This window comes from Schistocerca cancellata, chromosome 6 (genome assembly GCF_023864275.1).
Source record: "Schistocerca cancellata isolate TAMUIC-IGC-003103 chromosome 6, iqSchCanc2.1, whole genome shotgun sequence".
NCBI classification, from domain to species: domain Eukaryota; kingdom Metazoa; phylum Arthropoda; class Insecta; order Orthoptera; family Acrididae; genus Schistocerca; species Schistocerca cancellata.
In genome coordinates this window covers 728,960,556-728,981,113 of record NC_064631.1, presented here as the reverse complement: position 1 = coordinate 728,981,113, position 20,558 = coordinate 728,960,556, and the positions used below count along the sequence as shown (strand labels likewise).

The window sequence follows — 20,558 nt, the reverse complement described above, 5'->3', positions numbered from 1 at the left end:
GTAACTGTGTATAGGTCCCCATCGGGAAATTTTCATCTATTTCTGAAAAATTTGGGCTCCTTGTTTTGCTATCTGTCAGAGAGAGGGAAGCAAATTATTATTTGTGGGAACTTCAATGTAGATTCTCTGAAAGAGGGTAATAGGATAAATGACCTTGAATTATTACTCGGTTCTTTCAATTTCACACCCATTATTGATTTTCCTACTCGGGTGGTAAAGGATAGCAGCTCACTGATAGATAACTTCTTTATAGACCAAGATAAGTATAACCAGATAAATGCTCAGCCTGTTGAGAATGGTCTTTCTGATCATGGTGCACAGCTAGTTACAATATATGACATAGCTCCATTCAGCAGTACTAAACAGTCTTCCAAAGTAGTACGTTCAGTCAACGATCTAACAATTGCAAATTTCAGGGAAAGCCTACAGCAGTTAGACTGGGATGAGGTGTACCGTGAACCTGATGCCAATTTAAAATATAATTTATTTCATGACACTTTTGTAAATGCATTTGAAAACTGCTTCCCCAAGAAAATAGTTAAATATACTCGTAAGAACCCATGTAACAAACCATGGCTTACTAAGGGTATAAAAATATCTTGTAACCGGAAAAGGGAAATGTATCTGACAGCAAGAAAGAGTAGTGACCCAGCAACTATCAAACATTATTAAAACTACTGTGCTATATTAAGAAAAGTTATTAAAAAATCTAGAAGTATGTGCATCATGTCTGAAATCAGCAACTCTGATAATAAAATTAAAACAATTTGGAATATTATTAAAAGAGAAACAGGTCAACCAAGAGCACAGGAAGACAGTATTACCATCAAATTGAATGAAAACTTTACGAACAAAAAGTCAGAAGTTGAAAATATTTTTGATAATCATTTTCTAAATGTTGTGGATATAGTAGGATCCAGGTGTTCATTAGAAGATGCTAGGCTGTTAATGGAAGAGGCCATACCTATGCAATTTGATACAATTGAAATCTCACCCACTTCCCCCTCTGAAATTAGGAAAATAATGAACTTGCTTAAAAGCCAAAACTTACATGGAATTGATGGCATTTCCAGCAAAATACTAAAAGCTTGTCCGCAACTCATGGTCGTGCGGTAGCATTCTCGCTTCCCGCTCCCGGATTCCTGGGTCGATTCCTGGCGGGGTCAGGGATTTTCTCTGCCTCATGATGACTGGGTGTTGTGTAATGTCCTTAAGTTAGTTAGGTTTAAGTAGTTCTAAGTTCTAGGGGACTGATGACCATAGATGTTAAGTCCCATAGTGCTGAGAGCCATTTGAACCATTTTTGGAACTAAAAGCTTGTTCTCAACAGATAAGTAAGATTCTCAGCCACCTGTGTAATAGCTCTCTGGAACAGGGCATTTTCCCTGATAGACTGAAATATGCTATTGTTATACATTTGCATAAAAAAGGGGATAGATCTGATGTCAACAATTACCGTCCAATCTGCCTTCTAACAGCTTTATCCAAAAATTTTGAGGAAGTAATGTATTCAAGAGTAGCTTCACATATCTGTAAAAATGAAGTACTAACAAAATGTCCGTTTGGTTTTCAGAAAGGTTTTTCAACAGAAAATGCCATATATGCTTCCACCAATCAAATTTTGAATGATCTGAATAACCGAACACCACCCATTGGGATTTTTTGTGATCTCTCAAAGGCTTTTGATTGTGTAAATCATGAAACTCTGCTAGACAAGATCAAGTATTATGGCATGAGTGGGACAGTGCACAAATGATTTAATTCGTACCTAACTGGAAGAGTGCAGAAAGTTGAAATAAGCAGTTCTCATAATATGCAAAGATCAGCACATTCCTCAAACTGGGGAACTATCAAGAATGGTGTTCCACAAGAGTCAGTCTTGAGTCCTTTGTTGCTCTTAATATATATTAATGACTTGCCATTCTATATTCATGAAGAGGCAAAGTTAGATCTCTTTGCTGATGATACAAGTATAGTAATCACACCTGACAAACAAGAATTAACTGATGAAATTGTCAATAATGTTTTTCAGAAAATTACTAAGTGGTTCCTTGTAAACGGACTCTCACTGAATTTTGATAAGACACAGTACATACAGTTCCATACAGTAAATGGTATTACGCCATTAATAAATATAGACCTTAATCAGAAGCATATAGCTAGGGTAGAATATTCAAAATTTTTAGGTGCGTCCGTTGATGAGAGATTAAATTGGAAGAAACACATTGATGATCTGCTGAAACGTTTGAGTTCAGCTACTTATGCAATAAGGGTCATTGCAAATTTTGGTGATAAACTTCTTAGTAAATTAGCTTACTACGTCTATTTTCACTCATTGCTTGCATATGGCATCATATTTTGGGGTAATTCCTCACTGAGGAATAAAGTATTTATTGCACAAATCGTGTAATCAGAATAATAGCTGGAGTCCACCCAAGATCATCCTGCAGACATTTATTTAAGGATCTAGGGATATTCACAGTAGCTTCTCAGTATATATATACTCTCTTATGAAATTTGTTATTAACAATGAAACCCAATTCAAAAGTAATAGCAGTATGCATAACTACAATACTAGGAGAAAGGATGATATTCACTATGCAAGATTAAATCCAACTTTGGGACAGAAAGGGATGAATTATACTGCCACTAAAATCTTTGGTCACTTACCAAATAGTATCAAAAGTCTGACAGATAACCAACAAGTATTTAAGAAGAAATTATAAGAATTTATGAATGACAACTCCTTCTACTCCATAGAGGAATTTTTAGATATAAATTAAGAAAAAAAAGGTGTTGTATTAATTATGTTGTTAAATTAACTTAATTATATCATGTATTGCAAAATTTGCCTCGTTCCACATCATTACGAAATATCGTATTCATGATCCATGGAACTGGTATTAATCTAATCTAATCTAATCTAAGCTGTCGAAGCACGAATCACGACCCAGCCTCACAGCTTAACTTTCGGCACCACTTCTTCCTCTAACTTCCAGATTTTACAGATGTTCTCCTACATGCCATTTGGAACTAATACCCCTGGAAGAAAGGATCTGCCAGAGAACCCCATGAGGCTTGGAAAGTATGAGAAGCTGTATGCGAGGAAGCAAAGCTGAAACTGGAAGTTAACAAGATGCAAGAACTTTGGGTTTCTGTAGATGTCTAATTGATTGGCTGCAGAAAAAAACATGAGAATTCATTGCATTCATAAACTAAAATAAATTTAATTTTTAGAACAAAACAAGTCATAATGTATTTCAGAAGAAGGAGAAATTAAGGTACATTTTATAAGTGAAAGAAATAGGTTTTATCATTTTATTACTTGTTGAGTTCTGAAATTGATTTTTTCCCTTACCATTCAGTTTTCAGTTAAGATGAATCTGAAATTAAAGAAGGAATAAAAATTAAAAGTTGATAAAAACTACTTGCCTGAACCAAAGAAACAGTTAAGTCAATTAATTTCTTCCCAGGATAATTATTATGTTTTAACAAACAAGGTTAAAGGAAGAATCTTGTATTTTAACGAGAATCATAGATAAAACACCGTCAAAAAATCAATAAAATGAGATAGCTCAGTAGGTGGAAAACTTGCCAGTGAGAGGCACAGGTCCTTGTTTCGAGTCTCGTTCTAGCGTACAGTTTTAGTTTGCCAGAAAGTTTCAAGGATTGTACGGGGTTGGCAACTGAACAGATTTCTGGTGTCCTGTTTGTACGGCAACAGACAGTGTTTGCTCGCCTGCTGCTGCGCGCTACGTTTTCTCTGTCAGGCGTATGTCGTAGATGCTGCTTCCAAAAAATATATAACCCATTCCTGGCTGCCCTCGAAAACTTGAATGTCTAGCAGTATTCTTGAAATCTTATAAATTGGTCGATGAGCTAGGAAACAATCATGATTCAAAACTATGTTTTACTTCCTCCCTACAGTTTTATTTGTTGATTGTGACAGTGGAATGTAAAATTAATTAACAGAGTATTACAGTCGTGTAATGTCAACCTTTAACAATCAGCTGGAAACAACAGGTGGCCATGGAAATCCTTGAGGAGTGCTAAAGTAGTGTAATATGGGGAAGTAACCGGCCGAGTATATTGTTTTAAATGTAAGAATGTGCATTAAATCTATCAGCAGATTTGCTCCGAAATGCAATGAACTCAGTGGGCCTCTAACAGACATCATGGAAAATGTACGTAATACGACCTTGTAAGTTGAATTCACATCATCATCTCAAAAGTAGCGCTGTTTTATGTTGGTGAGATGTGATCATTACGACACCATTATATGAAAGGAATATAAGCACTGAATTTGATGATAAGACGTACCATGTGAGCGATTTTCAGAAACAAAATTTGTCCCCGAACCGAAGGGAAAGGTGGCAACCTGAATAGGGAAATACAGAGCCGTCAACGGCTCTCGTATATACGACGTCAGACTTCTGCAGCGTTGTTTTCCTGGCCAAAGGATAGAAAGATGAGTCTTGAGCCGACATCAGCTTATTCCGTATTAACAGTTTCATTAGTTTCAACTAAAATTTTCGGGTGGAAAAAGAAGAAGAAAGCGATGGGTTCTTCTGTAGTATCTTGGTTGCACAATTTCATGTACAAGAATGAAAACGTACTATGTGGATTCTCTACTGCTATTTCTCCACTTTTTAAATAGTCTTATGGTTTATATAACAATCGTCACGTGCCATCTATCATAAAGGGAAATATGTAAATAGAAACTACAGATATTGCAATAGAAGCACTTTGTGATGTCTTGGAAAATACGACTCACCTAAGTACAATGATTACAATGATAAATGTATGGAAAACAAACAGCTTTGATGACCCAGTCTGCACGAGGGCAATTGCTGAAACGTGATATTGGCTTTCACTGCTCGACAAAATATGGTCAACTAAAATTTCATCCGTGCTACACTGATGTGCTAAAGAAACTAGCATAGGAAGCGTATTCAAACAGAGAGATATGTAAACAGGCAGAATACGGCACTGCGGCGGCAATGCCTATATAAGACAAGTGTCTGGTGCAGTTGTTCGATCGGTTACTGCTGCTACAATGCCAGATTATCAAGATTCAAGTGACTTTGAAGTGGTTTTGTAGTCGGCGCAGGAGCGATAGGACACAGCATCTTCGAAATAGCGATGAAGTGGGGATTTTCCCGTACGACCATTTCACGAATGTACTGTGGTATCATGAATCCGATCGCTGCGACCGGAAAAAGATCCTGCAATAACGGGGCGAACGACGACTGAAGACAATCGTTCAGCGTGACAGAAGTGCAGCCTTTCCGCAAATGGTTGCAGATTTCTATGCTGGGCCATCAACAAGTGTCAGCATGCGAACCACTCAACGAAACATCACCGATATGGGCTTTCGGAGCCGAAGGCCCACTCGTGTACCCTTGATGACTGCATCACACAGAGCCTTACACCTCGCCTGGGCCGATCGACACCGACGTTGAACGGTTGATGACTGGCAACATGTTGCCTGGTCGGACGAGTCTCGTTTCAAATTGTATCGAGCGGATGAATGTGTACGGATACTGAGACAGCCTAATGAATCCATGGTCCCCGCATGTCAGCAGGGGCTGTTCAAGCTGGTAGACGTTCTGCAGTGGTGTGGGGCGTGTGCAGTTGGAGTGATATGGGACCCTGATACGTCTAAACACCACTCTGACAGGTGACACGAACGTACGCATCCTGTCTGGTCACCTGCATCCATTCATGTCCATTGTGCACTCCGACGGACTTGAGCAATACTAGCGGGACAACGTGACATCCCACACGTCCTGAATTACTACAGAGTTCCTGCAGGAACACTCTTCTGCGTTTAAGCTCTTCTACTGGCCACCAAACTCCCAGAGACATGAACATTATTGAACATATATGAGATGTCTTGCAACGTGCTGTTCAGAAGAGATCTCCACCGCGTCGTACACTTACGGATTTATGGACAGCCCTGCAGGATTCATGCTGTCAGTTCCCTCCAGCACTACTTCAGACATTAGTCGAGTCCATGCCACGTCGTGTTGCGGCACTTGTGCGTGCTCGCGGTGGCCCAACACATGAGGCAGACGTGCCAGTTTCTTTGGTTCCTCAGTGTATTAGATTGCTTATATGGAAATTCACTGTCCTTTCCTGAAGTGCTGCAATTTTCTTGATATGCGAAGTCCGTTTCTGCTATCGAATAAAAGCTTTAAAATATTTTATTTTGATTTATTTTTAAGCATTTTCAGTGGTCTACTAAAAACATAAATTACAAGAGAAAATAAGATAAAATAAACAATCAGATGTGTAAACACAATTATAATAGGTTTGGTGGCCTGCCGTAGCCTCCGATTACATTGTAGTCTTGTTTTTAACTCTTGCTAATTTGACTTAGCTTTTTGTGAAGATCAATGTCACTGCATTCCTAAATGGAACATCAGTTTATAGAGTTTATTTTTCTAAACTATTTTTGTTCTTTCGTGCAGACACAATACAAATGCACTTGAGAAAAGATAGATGTAGCGAGACAGTGTTCGCAATGGTCATAAGCTCTTAAAAGTTTCGAGCTCAATGTACGTCACGTTTTTACTATCCTAACTTGTCAGAGGGAACGTGTACCGAAAATTTTTCTGTTATTACTGCCTATATGCAAGGCGGCGACTCTTCGCAGACCGCAAAAGTAAACTGAGATTTTCACTCACTAGTAGCACGTAACAGACGCTCTCACTCCCTATTGTCATTAGTGCTGTGAGTTTTTCGCTGCTTTGTATTTAATAGTGTGTGAATGTTAACATCTAGCTTCCCTATGTGTTCAAGTAGAATCTAGATCGAAGCCCACATTTCTAACGTGTTTAAATGAAATTTTTCAGCACGTTTGTGCTTGTTGTATATGATAAAACTAGTAACTTTTCGTCTGATTTTGCAAGCAGCCTTTTATCAGGATGAGTATTTGTGTCTAGAGGTTGCTCCTTTTTATTTATTATTTGAAAGAGGGTGGCGGTTCTGAAATACTACTGATAGAATGATTGCATTAAGGGGGAGATACATCAGATGCATAAAACTGGGAATAATTTACGTTATTTTTTTTTGTTTACAATCGTGGAATCCGGTGGAAGCTACTTACGGCGGCACCTGAGACGCGCTGGTGTTTTCTGCACCCGATGTATCCAGTGTCCGATCAAAAGCATGCGAACACCCTGTTTAATGTAGATTTGTCCCATAGATGTCAGTCACATAAGAAGCATCCGGCAGTACGGAAGGAGGCGGGGAGTTTTGTGTTGTCATTAGAAAAGCAGCAACTACGGAATGTATCGGTCAGGAGAGCTCAGTGATTTCGAAAGTGGAATAGGCCGTGGCTGTCATCTGAGTACCACAACGATCAGGGACGGTTCGTCCGTCGTAAAGCTGCTTGAGTCGACTGCTGGTGATGTAACTCTGAAGTGGAAACGCGTAGGAACGACCACAGTTAGATCGAGACCGGGCAGATCTCACCTACTGAAGCGTAGGGACCGTCGGGCATTGCGGTCAGTGGTTGCACAAAATCGTTTGAAATCAGCGGAAGGAATCACTTGTGAGTTCCATAGTGCTACCAGTAGTCCAGCTAGTATGACGATTCTGTGTGAGTAATTAAAATGAGAGGGATCAGTGGTCGTGCAGCTCCACGTAAGACACCCATTTCTGCAGTCAGTGTTACGCGACGTTTGGGGTGATCCAAAGGGCATCGCCACTGGACAGTGAGTGACTGGAAACGAGTGATTTGGAGCGGTGATACTTCACGGCGTAACATCCAGCAATTCAATGAAAGTGTTTGTGGGGTGGCGAGTGCCCCTACAACGTTGTCTGCCATCGTGAGCAGTACCAATAGTGAAGTACCGAGGAGGTGGTGTTACAGTGCGTGAATGTTCGTCGTAATTGTAGTGTGCCCGTCTTATAACGCTTAAGAAAATGCTAAATTCGGAAGTACATGTACACATTTTACAACTCTGTGTGTTGCATACAGCGGAGGAAAATGCAATGGTGTGTAGACAATACTCTTCCTGGTCTGGACTGGTCTGTCCTGACTCCCGATCTGAACGCCTTTGGGTCGAATTAGAATGTTGACTTCGATCCATGCCTCAGCGCCTCTGGTGTCGGCTCTTGAGGAAGAATGGGCTGCCATTCCTCCACGGTCATTCATACCCCTCATTAGAAGTGTTCCCAGCAGAATTCAAGCCGTCATAAAGGCGAAGGTTGGACACACCTCATGCTAATGTACAGTAACAGGCGTCCAGATACTTCTGATCAGATAGTACAGAGTATGACCGCGTGCGGCACAGCATGGCCACCATTTCCTTCAAGTGAAAACGAAAGTATTGTGAATAGGTGGACGGCATCGCAATAGGTTCGCCTTTTGCATTAATAGCGACAGGCCTACTGAAGGAATCAGTCGGAATGACGGCACTGCTCGTCTCTTTCATGCGCCGTAAGTGCTGGCTCACGCATCTAAACAACACCTTCGGCATTAAACAACGTAGAGAAAATTAACTTTGCAATTTCTAACAGCACCCAAACCAACATGAGAAAAAACAGTTAACAGTGGAAATCGAAATGACACGGGTGCTACATTTTCGCGTCGTTGATGTCTACGGGTTATGTGACGGGATACATAAACACTGAGCTGCTTCATCGATGGATCGGCTGTGCTACAGAAAGCTGTTTCATCAAATAGCCTCCCCTATCACCAGATCTCACTATCGTGTGATATTATTCTGTGCGGACACATTAAAGATCTCGTGTATGTACCGGCTCTACCACATGATGTAGCAGAGCTCCGGGACAGAATACAGGAAGCGACTGCCACAGTCGATGATGCCATGCTGGAACGGGTGTGGCAAGATTTCTGTTACCGTATTGACGTCTGCCGGTTCACTCATGGTTCGCATATCAAATGATTGTAAACAAAAAAAAAAAAAAAGAAATCAGAGTTTTTCTTCAAAATGCAATATGTAAGACACCTGCACAATGTTTAGTTCTTGTGCAGTAAATAATTGAAAATGTTCCCGGACTTTATGTACACCCTGTGTTCACAGCAGTAGGAACTGATATCCCTCACCCTTGATCCGTTCACCCACTCACTAAATAAGATGTCAGGAATGTCAGCCATTTTCAAATAATAAAAGTTGTCGCTATCTTCAGTCCGAAGACTAGTGTGATGCAGCTCTCCATTCCACTCTATCCTGTGCAAGCCTCTTCATCTGAGTAACTACTGCAACCACATGCTTCTGAATCTGCCTCCTGCTTTCATCTCTTCGTCTCCCTCCACAATTTTTACCTTCTCACACTGCCCTTAATATAAAATTTGTGATCCCTTGACAGCGGAGAAAGTTTCCTATCAACCTATCCCTTCCTTTAGTGAGGTTGTGCCACAAATTCCTTTTCTCTCCAATTGTATTCATTACCTACTCATTATTTACGTGATCTACCCATGTAATCTACAAAATTTTTCTAAAGCATCACATTTCAGAAGCTACTGTTCTATTCTTGTCTGTACAGCTTATCGCCACGTTTCAGTTCAGTACAAGCCCAAACTCCATAAAAATGCCACCAGGAAACTTCCTAACATCTAATTTTATGTTCGATGTTAGTAAATTTTTCTTCTTCAGATACGCTTTTCTTGCCACGGCCATTATACATTTATCCTCTGTACTTCGGCCATCATAACTTATTTTGCTGCCCAAACAGCAAATCTCAGCTACTAATTTAGTGTTTCGTTTCCTAATCTTATTACCTCAGTATCGCCCTATTTAATTCGACTCCATTCCACTACACTTGTTTTGCTTTTGTTAATGTTCAACTTATATCCCACTTTAAGATACTGTCCATTTCATTAAGCTGTCCTTACAAGTCCTTTGCTGTCTCTGACAGAATTGCAATGTCTTCGGCAAACCGCAAAGTTTTATTTCTTCTCGCAGAACAAATTCAATTTCATAGTTTCACCTTCCTTCCTCTTTTCCTACTTAGCATACATACTGAATAACATTAGGGATCGGCTACAAATCTGTCTCCCCCCTTTTCAGTCACTGCTTCCTTTCACGTCCACTAGCCTTTATAACTGGTCTATGGTTTCTCTACAAGTTGTAAATAACCTTTCGCTCTCGGTGTTTTCTTGCTACCTTCAGTAATTTACAGTTTTTGTTTCAGTCATCATTGTCAAAAGACTTCTCTAAGTCTACAAATGCTATAAATGTAGATTTGCTTCTCCTTGATCTATCTTCTACGACGTGTCATAGGGTCAGCATCGTCTCGTGTGTTCCAACACTATTCGGAATCCAAACTGATGTCATCCGAGGTAGGATTCTTCCAGTTCTTCCATTCTTCTGTAAGTAATTCTTGTCAGTATTTTTCAACCATGACTTATGAAACTGATCGTTCGTAAATATTCACACCTGGCACCATCTGCTTTCTGTGGAACTGGAACTATTACATTCATCTTTAAGTCTGTCTCATATTTCTTATATTCTGCCCATTGCCTGCTCTCTCAAGGATATCAGCATTTCTGGGGGAAAGTCGTCTAATCCCAGGGTCTTGTTTCGAATGAGGTCTCTCAGCAGGTCTCGCAATGTCATATCTCTTATCTCATCTTCATCTACTTTCTCTTCGCTTTCTACAACATTACTTTCAAGTTAATTTTTCCTGTAGAGCTTCTCTATGTATTGAGATTTTTCACTCTGCAGCGGAGTGTGCGCTGACGTGAAACTTCCTGGCGGATTAGTACTCTGTGCGGGACCGACACTCGAACTTGCACACTTTTCCTTTCGCGGGCAAGTTCTCTACCATTTGAGCTACCCAATCCTCACAGCTGTACTTCCGCCAGTACCTCGTCTCCTACCTTCAAAACTTCACAAAAGGTAGCAGACGAGGAACTGGCGGAAGTAAAGCTGTGAGGAGGGGCCGTGAGTCGTGCTTGGGTAGCTCAGATGATGTCGGCAGGGTGGCTCAGCGTGTTCGGTCAGAGGTTTAGCTCCCCTCCGTAATAAAAAAACTGAGTTAATCGATCAACAACGAACTTACAAGGGTGTCTTACGACGTCCACCCCGAGAAGATGTGACGAACAAAAAATAAATAAATAAATAATAAATAAATAAAAATGGTAGAGCACTTGCCCGCAAAAGGCAAAAGTTCCGAGTTCGAGTGTCGGTCTGGCACACAGTTTTAATCTGTCAGGAATATTCTCTCTATATGTTCTTTCCACTTTCCATTTCTCATGTTTCTATTCTTCCCATAGCTTCTCTTTTTTACAAAGTCCTTTTTAATTTTCGTATAGACTGTGTCTACCTTTTCTCTAGTAATACATGCTACTGCATACTTATTTGTCCTCTAGCCACTCTTGCTTGGTCTTTACCCACTTCCTGTCAGTCTTATTTTTTAGACATTTGTATTCCCTGCTTCATCTGCTCCATTTTTATATTTTCTCCGTTACTTACTTAAACGCAACCTCTCTTGCGATACCCAAGGATTTATACTAGGGCTTGTCTTTTTACCTATTTTATCCTACGCTGCCTTCTCTCTTTCATCTCTCAAAGATATCGATTCGTCATCTAATTTATACATGCATGTCCGAAGGAATATTACATCGTAATTCGGAATAACACAGGCAGTGTAGCGTCGTATTTATCCGCCGACACCGGGCAAGCGATTTTCAAGTAACGTGTCTCCCCTATATGGCAATATACATACATAACGGATGTACGAGTAAAGGTTGTAGACACGTGGTTGACGACGTATGGAAGTTTGAGTCCGGCCGTGAGTGGTGATCAGATAGCCTGAGGGTGAGGCGGCCACTCGCGATAAACGGGAACTCCGGTTTCGAACTCCGTTGCAGCACAAATTATCATTGTTGTCATTGTAGTATACAACTGATGGTCTTCCATATTCGCAATGCGAATACGCTTTAAGTACATGTTTGTCTGATATCTCCACAGATACCCTTCCTTTGTGGTTGCATCTACGGTACGGCAGCTATCTGTATCGTTGAGGCGTTCATGGGGCAGAAAAAAAATACAAAACAGGAACCACAAGCCGCAAATTGTGATGCTAAAAGCAGAAAATAGTGACGTGCATGAGGGCTGCCTGCAGTAGCGGCTGAAACGTTGCTGGTTTTATCAAATGGCTCGGTGAAATACAAAGAAGTATTTTACTGAAATTGAGCAGCGAATTCTTACGAATTCTATATGTTTGTCGGGAATAAATATCAGTCCTTCATTGTAGCATGTACCCGCCACAAAAAGTTTTCCCACTGACTCCACCACCACACCACTGCCACGACACCACCACCATCTGCACTTAATATTGCAAGTTTCGGCTGCTACTGATGGCTGATGTAGATTTTAAGCTGTGAGTCAGACTGTGTGGTTCTTGCAGAGCATGCGTGTGAGGACTTCCGGTGCACGCGGGAGTTCTGCATCGACACGGACCTCGTCTGCGACGACGTCAACCACTGCGGGGACGCGTCCGACGAGGCCGGCAGCGCCGTCTGTCCACGTGAGTACACACTCAGGCGCCAGCCCGCCTTACTGTCCGGTAGTGAGACCAGCGTCCACCGTCCACATGACCACGCCTCTTGTTGACCCACACCTGCCCTTAACTACAGCTACCTTCTGGCACACGAACAAGCGGTTTCCCTGTGGGCAACACGAGTGCCTGTGAAGCCGCTGACCCGCCTCCATAACACTCTTAGACTACTGCACCATTTACAAACTATTTAATTACATTCAACGTACTGGTCGAACACTAACCAGGATTCTACACAGATTGTAGCAAATCATGTGCTTTAATAATAATAACAACGACCTTAAGCTATCGACAACAGACTAGATGCTAAAACGTTGCTTTCAGATCTTAGCAAAACCATTGACACTATCGACTTTGGTATTTTACTTGATAAGCTTCCAGGCTATATTTCTCTCTATGTGCTGTGCCCACACCTAACGTTTTCCCAACCACGACACATGTTAGGAACGACAGAGTCTTAATGGAGATCGTATCAGGCGGTCTTCAAGATTCGGTAGTAGGTACAGTATTTTCCTGTGCGTCAGTGATCCTAGGTGCAAAATCAATCAACTTGAAGGCAGCTGTTGTTAACGTTAATGCTGACCTGCGTGTAAATTAAGCACAGCATATGCGATTGAAACTCGGTCCATATCCAATCGGTCCTGATTGGTCATTCTACGCTCATTCGCCCGAAATTTGGGATCTCTATGATCTATAATCTTACGTGGGTCAATTATAAATTTCTCATCCTCAGCAAAGATCCTAGAAGTTATAAACCCAAAGTGGTTTGAGCACAAAGCTAGGATTTGCAGGAAAGCATCAGTATGTCTCAGTTGTCTACAACAGTGCAAGAAGTTCTCTCATTTGAACTGAGAAAGAAACTTATGGGAACGAGTGTACTTCTAACTGTTGTTTACAACGAAGTTATAGTGCAAGGTATTTGCTCAGGAAATCCCAGGGCATGTGTAAGTGGGTGGTGAGTGCCAGAATACGGTATGTTAATGACGTTCGACTTTTTGATCACTTTACTGTACTGACTACATGCAGACAAGCGCAGAAATTTCCATACGCTGTATGCTTTACCGCATTATCAACGTATCAGACCTTCAAGTCTCTCTTCGAAACAATACAGAAGAAATACTCGTTCACACCGTAGCTAAATACCAACTGTTCCACTGCATCATTCAACCATCTTCTCTAAGTCTTTTCCCGTTGCTGGAACACGAGTCGGGAACGTTCCCTCTCATTACTTTACAGAAATAAGTAACATCTTAGCTTTGGATGCCATTGATGAGTTCCACACTGCACAACACTATTGAAGGTTCACATTCCCGAAACAACGTAATTATTTCCCATTGTGTCGTATAAGTTTGAAATTTGGCTCAAAGATGACTATAACCTTTCTCTGTAATGATGAAAAAGTGTGGGGCGCTCGAAGCTTCAAATGGCAGAGTGTCGACACACGCGAAAGAAAAGACCAGAGCTCAGACGCTCGTGTAAGATGTAAGGTGGCTTAATTTTGTCGCATTGGCACCAAATTCCAACCCAATTCTGCCCAACGGCACAGTGGGCGAGTCACACGCTGCGACGTTCGTCGCAACCCCTCTTAGCCACACGTCAACCCCTTTTATGACGCCTCCGAGACGGAGGTTAGGAACGCGACGGCCAGGGTTGAAACCACGCGGTTTCCTTCTGTGTGATCGAAGAAAACGTTGCAGACACACCGTCACTCAGAATCAACAGGAAAATGTCGCAAGGGATGGCGTATAGGGTGTCAATGAAATCCCCCCCTTTACCTTGAAGTGTTGAAGACCACACATTTAGCTGCCGAAATGTTCAGTTCACAGTGCAGCGAGCAACAGTACGTCGTTCTGGACAGTCTTCAACACTGCTGACACTCATGCTGCGCGACCGCAATTTTTTCTCTGGTGCACAGTGCGTAACTGTAAGGGACTACTCGAGACAACTCGACGAAATTCGAATACGATCCGAAGCAGCAAAGGTTGCCTAAGCTTGTTCAGCCCTCTTGTTTTTCTACTTCCTGTGGCGTGAACACAGAAGGATACGACATTAATACATGTGAGAATACAATGGCCCCTCCCCCTGTGCTCAATTTTGCAGTATTGTCAGTGGCACCCGCCTACGATTGTTGGGCACTATAAAAAAAAACGCATGCACAGAGAAAACCTGCGAGAGGCCTGACCATTTGCTAGTATGCATACTGGAACGGAGAGGTGTCAAGTGGTTGGCTACCTGCAAACACATAGGATTCTCGTCATGGGTTTTCTCTGACAGGCGCATTTTTAAAGTACTCAGGGACTGAGGATGTCGCCGAACAGAAGGGTCTTAGATGACCGTTTTATGTTTTATTCATGCATGTATCAGTGTCACACTCCTCCATGATAGCGCCGCAGGAGGGCTCAGAACAGGAGCCCTGAAGAAGGATAAGCACCGTTTGCGGCTTTGGATCACGTTCAAATGTCATTGAATGGTTCCTTGCGGCTCCACAATGTACTCCAGAGAAATAACTGCGGTCGCACTGCGCAATGTAGAGTGCAATCACATTCAGTGGGGATGCTGGCCTTGATGCTTTTAGGGAAGGGTTGAAGCATTTGCGCGGTGTCGGCAGTTTTAAATATTGTCAAGACACCATCTTCTTGCTCATCGAACTGTCAGCTGTCGTTTGGGACTGCTAAATGGTTCAAATGACACTGAGCACTATGGGACGTAACTGCTGAGGTCATCAGTCCCCTAGAACTTAGAACTACTTAAACCTAACTAACCCAAGGACATGACACACATCCATGCCCGAGGCAGGATTCGAACCTGCGACCGTAGCGGTCGTGCAGTTCCAGACTGTAGCGCCTAGAACCGCTCGACCACTCCGGCCGGCACTGCTAAATGTGTGGAAATCAAAGCCTCAAGTGTAAAAGTGGTCTCAGTGCAGCCCTTTATGACACTCCCTGAGGCCTTTCCGTGACGATTCTGAGCGGATGTCTGTCGCAAGTGTTCTGCTCCGCCACACTCAAAAAAACCGAGTGATATCAGAGCTGGGCGACGTGTTCTTAATACGTGTAGTCGTCAAAAGCCGGGGCAGAATGTGAGAAAGAGGGGGTACGATACCATTACCATCGTCTGATACGACAGTGGTGGCTCTGGGAAGAATTATGACGAAATTTTACTGCCGATGTAACATCATTAACCCATCTCAGACCTCACATGAACTTTTGCGCTCTGGTCTTTTTATCGCTTGCGTCATTTTGCTGTTTCAAAAGTCACTGAACCTGCAGTTATATCGCAGGGTGCCACACTTTTGCATCATTACAGAAGAAGATAGTAGATATCTTTAAGCCAAATTTTAAACTTATACATCGAAACTGGAAATTACTACGGGATTTCTAAAGAGTGAACCTTTAATTATGTTGCGTATTGTCTATTACTGAACGATATAATGGTTCCCAGAATAGGCTATGCAGCTCACTCCATGGAAAGGTGATGATGATAATGATGCTACTGAACATTTATCCCGGTACAACGCACCCTGAACTAGTTATCTATGGCCTATCTAGTGGCTTTCAGAGTAATAAAAATTTTATTTTCATTACTGGAGATACTGATCGAATTTAAAAATGTAGTATTCTGTCATGTTCTGTATTACAGTTATGCACAGTTTCTATGTCTTGAGGCAGTGTTACTCACTGCGTCGAAGATCAAGACTATGCGAGTATTTCTATCCGATACTTGAAAATGCGAAAACATATGTGCTTGCTACAATCTTCACATATAATTTCAAACGTTTTTTGCTGATGCTCCACAAAAAACACGAAAGAAACATTTTCGCCATTCACGCAGTGGTACTGTACTATCAATAACGACGTTTCATTGAGAAGCATGGAAACTACATTTTGGTTTTGTTTCTGCTTAAGACGAACCACGAATTACTGAGATTTGTACTCATACAGTGTTAATAGCACTTGACGACTTTCAACAAAATTTGATTGTAATTTCAAATCTTTGCTAAATTTCTTCTCCCTTACAACCTTAATGGCAAATACTTAACACATAAATTCATTTGTAAAGTTCCCAGCAATTTGAAACTGTTTTATAAGTTGTATTTCGATTCTTCAGCGAATCGAGAGTTTACTATTCTCTACTAAACCGACATTAACATTTGCGTTTATTCTTTACGTATCCCATACAACGTTTCCACTACCCAGGTTCCAAACTTCAGCGTCAGATGTTTCCCATTTCCCAAAGCCGCTAGGTGGTGCAGTCTATCTGAATTTCTCTCTCTCTCTCTCTCTCTCTCTCTCCCCCCCCCCCCCCCTCACCCCGTACCCGAACACGCTGTCTCATAAAATCTTATTTTTAGAAATTAATTTTGTTTCTTCTATTGACACTATTTTTGTCATTACTATTGGCAGTACAAGTGTAGCTAATACTCGTGTTACTACTTTTACTTCTTAGTCAGTACTATTCTTCTAACTGACATTAGATGCAAATCTATTTTGAAACAATTTTTAATTTGATTACTTATTGTTATTAGGTATCATAGCAAAATTACTATAGTACTTCAAGTAACTGTAATATATGCATAAAACCCTGTTAAAATGTAAGAGAGTGCCTGAAGGCCCTCACCTAATGAGGTTAAATATGTAAATAGTAAAATAATTTTTTCGATGTTCCGAAGTAAGCTGGCACAATATTTTATTTTACAGTCGAATGAAGCACTTTAGTCAATACATCTGTAAAAAAGTTAGATCCGTTCGATAAGTAAGACTTCACTACAGTTTCTCAATTGTGATGGAGTATGAATAATTGTTTTTCACAGATTCATAACCGGTCACAAAAACAGACTAAGGTTGAACTTTGACCAAAACTGATGCACGACATTATGGCCAACTGAAATATTAGCAACTTAAGCTGATTACTAATACCGAATGACAAAACTGCCACAGTGAAATTTAATTTAACCATTCCTGCACTGCATGACTAGTACAACTGAGATTAGGCCTCGAATCGTTCCGGTCAAAGTGCATGCACAGTTTTGTAATTCTAATCATTTTTTTATTGCCATGTCGCTGAACTGTGGAACCATTTACAGTAACTCCGTAGTGGACAGCAGTTTATTTTATATTGTGAAGCAAAAAGAGACAGCCAGAGTTGCAACCAGAGTTATTGGTTATTTAGTCGGTGACCCTACGGACAATGCTCATTGTCATACCAACCGATGTTTGACAAGTAAAACATCCGTCCAAAATAGTACAGAGTGGTGCTGTTAAAAATAGCCCAACTCTCCTTTGAATGCGAATGCAATGTTCCGACTACTGAAATAAAAAGCTACAACAATGGAGAGTTATATGCAATAACCGACTGTTAGCATTCTTCTGTCAGAATTTCAGTTCATTTCATCAGTGAAATTATAAGTTTCACTTTGCGATCTGAAAGATGACTTTCTCGATAGAAGAAAGAACTGAAATTATGGAAGTATATGTGAAACCAGGTTCGATTATGGATGCTCGCGAAATTTTCTGAGTCAAGTATCCAGTCAGAGGACTTCGAACAAAGGGAGTATTACAGAGTCTATAGAAAAACTGGCGCACCCATGGATGTGTGCAAAGTATAAGACGACTAAGAATTCTTTCAGTTCACATACCATAAGGTATTGCAGAAATTCGCCAAAGAATTATTCAGAGTTCACAGAAGTCTACACGTAAATCGGCCCAACAGACGCATGGGAGGAGTTGCCAGCGGATGTTGAAAAGCCTTAATTTAAAGCCATATCGTGTGACAGTTGAGCTGAAATTACGGAAGTATGACAGTCAGAAAAATGTACGTTATTGCAAGTGGCCTCTGAATAACATCAGCGATGGTCTGTTAGACATCCTTCCTTTATGACATAAGTGATGAAGCACGGTTTCATCTTTCCGGTCATGCAAATTAAAGGAACACGAGGTAGTAGGCAATTGAGACCCCTAAAACTGTATGTCAGCACACACTCCACGATGTAAACATCGAATTTCTTTCAGGAGTGCTAGTTCTGCAAGGTTCGCAGGAGAGCTTCTGTAAAGTTTCGAAGGTAGGAGACGATGTACTGGCAGAAGTAAAGCTGTGAGGAAGGGGCGTGAGTCGTGCTTGGGTTGCTCATATGCTAGAGCAGTTTCCGAAAGGCAAAGGTCCCGAGTTCGAGTCTCGGTCCGGCACACAGTTTTAATCTGCCAGGAAGTTTCATATAATTTGATGCTGTGTAACAGGGACGCCCATCACTGGACCGATATTTTTTTACGCTAACATCTAGACGGTTCTATACATAGAAATTTAATACATTTTTTCCTCAACTCACTGAATATGAAATACAATATTGCTTCTTCCAGCAAGATGGGGCAACTTGTCACACGTATAATGTATCGCTGGAACGATATCATTATGTTTCACTCAGGAACGAACTGTCAGGGAAGATTTATGGGCACTACGTTCGTCGGATCTAATAACAAGTGATTTATTCCTGTGGCGATACCTGAAGACCCCACGAAAAAAATCCACACACAATATAGAAACTGAAAGACATCAGCCGTGAAGTTGCCGACATCGATATCCTAACTTTACGCAGGGTGTATCTGAACGTGCTTCGACGGGCACAGCTTTTGCAGGGTTTCACTTACAGCAGATTCGATAAATATGTTTTCGCTAAATTTTTCATTGCAAATAAATGGTAAGTCCATTTCAGCTCTTAGTTTCTGTAATTTCACTGAATTCCCTTTATACGTCCATGGGCCACTTTTATCTGTGCCACCAAGTAGTAAATAAAATGTGACCATTCACATAGGTTCCCGCTTTATTAACTTATTTTTTTGGACGGACATTTTACTTGGAAAACATTGGTTAGTATGAGACTGGGCATAGCCCGAAACCGCTCACAGTCTAAACAAACATCTGTTTTAGTTGCAGCTCTGGTTGTCTGTTTTTGCATCACAAGTACATTTTCATCCAATGTTTCATTCTCGGTGTCGCAATTTTTCAGGTATAATGGTGTACATTGCTGTTTTGTGTTGCAGAGAGCGGCCCGCGCACCGTGCTGGGGCTGTCGCCGACGGCGCTGGTGGTGGCGGCGGTGAGCGCGCTGCTGGTGGCGGGGGCCGGCGCCGCCGCGCTCGCCGTCTGCCTGTGCCGGCGCTCCCGGGGCCGCCGCGGGCCGCTGCCGTCCACGCCGCAGCCGCCGCCCACCACCAACACCTCCTTCCCGTGTAAGGCCGCACTGCACAACTCCGGGCTCCGCTCTGCTGCACTGCTTCGGCACTTCACTGTACAGCCTACTGGCATTCGTTCTGGGATCTACTTGACGTCTCGGGTACTGGTGCTGTCTCATATACGGTGTGTGTGAGAAACGTAATGAGACTGACAACACTCTGAGCGATCTGGCAACGCTGTGTTGTTCTACTTGTGTAGACCAGTGTATTCATCCCTTCCAGATGCTCAGTCCGAGTTTCAGCTCCGTACAGCCATCACGTGAGTTTTGAGAGCGCCATCAGTCAAGTTGTGTTTCTGTTGTCTGTTAACAAAATGGAACACTCCTACGGTTTCTTAGTTGTGATAGAGTGTGGGTAACACAAAACAGACTAAGGTTGAACTTTGACCAAAACTGACGCACGAACTGAAGTTTTAGCAACTTTAAGCTGCTTTCTAATGCCGAATCATCAAAACTGCCAAAGTGAAATTTAACTTAACCATTCCCACTGTCAGTGAACAGTATAACCGAAATTACGCCTCCAATCCTTCCGGTCAAATTGCGTGAACAGTTTTGTAATTCTAATCATTTGTTTATTGTCATGTCCCTGAACTGTGGAACCAACCTTAGAGCAACATTACGCCATCAAGTTTTGTGTTAAATTTGGGGAATATGCGAGTGTGGCCTGTGGTCTATGGGGAATATTCCTCATCCACAGCCAAGTTTTTCGCTGGAACTAATCATTTTTCGAAGGTGGAGAACGAGTTGAAGATGAACCTCTGTCACGGAGACCTTCAACTTGAAAAACCGACGAAAA

The 20,558-nt window shown here is 41.7% G+C and overlaps 1 protein-coding gene across 1 annotated transcript in view; it reads left to right on the top strand.

Moving 5' to 3' along the window:
• LOC126088494 (uncharacterized) overlaps window positions 1-20,558 on the top strand; it is a 371,363-nt gene that overhangs the window by 280,153 nt on the left and 70,652 nt on the right. The window contains exons 4-5 of the mRNA XM_049906634.1: window positions 12,388-12,507; window positions 19,572-19,760. Of these exons, the coding sequence (XP_049762591.1) occupies window positions 12,388-12,507; window positions 19,572-19,760 (309 nt within the window). The remainder of the gene's footprint in view (window positions 1-12,387; window positions 12,508-19,571; window positions 19,761-20,558) is intronic.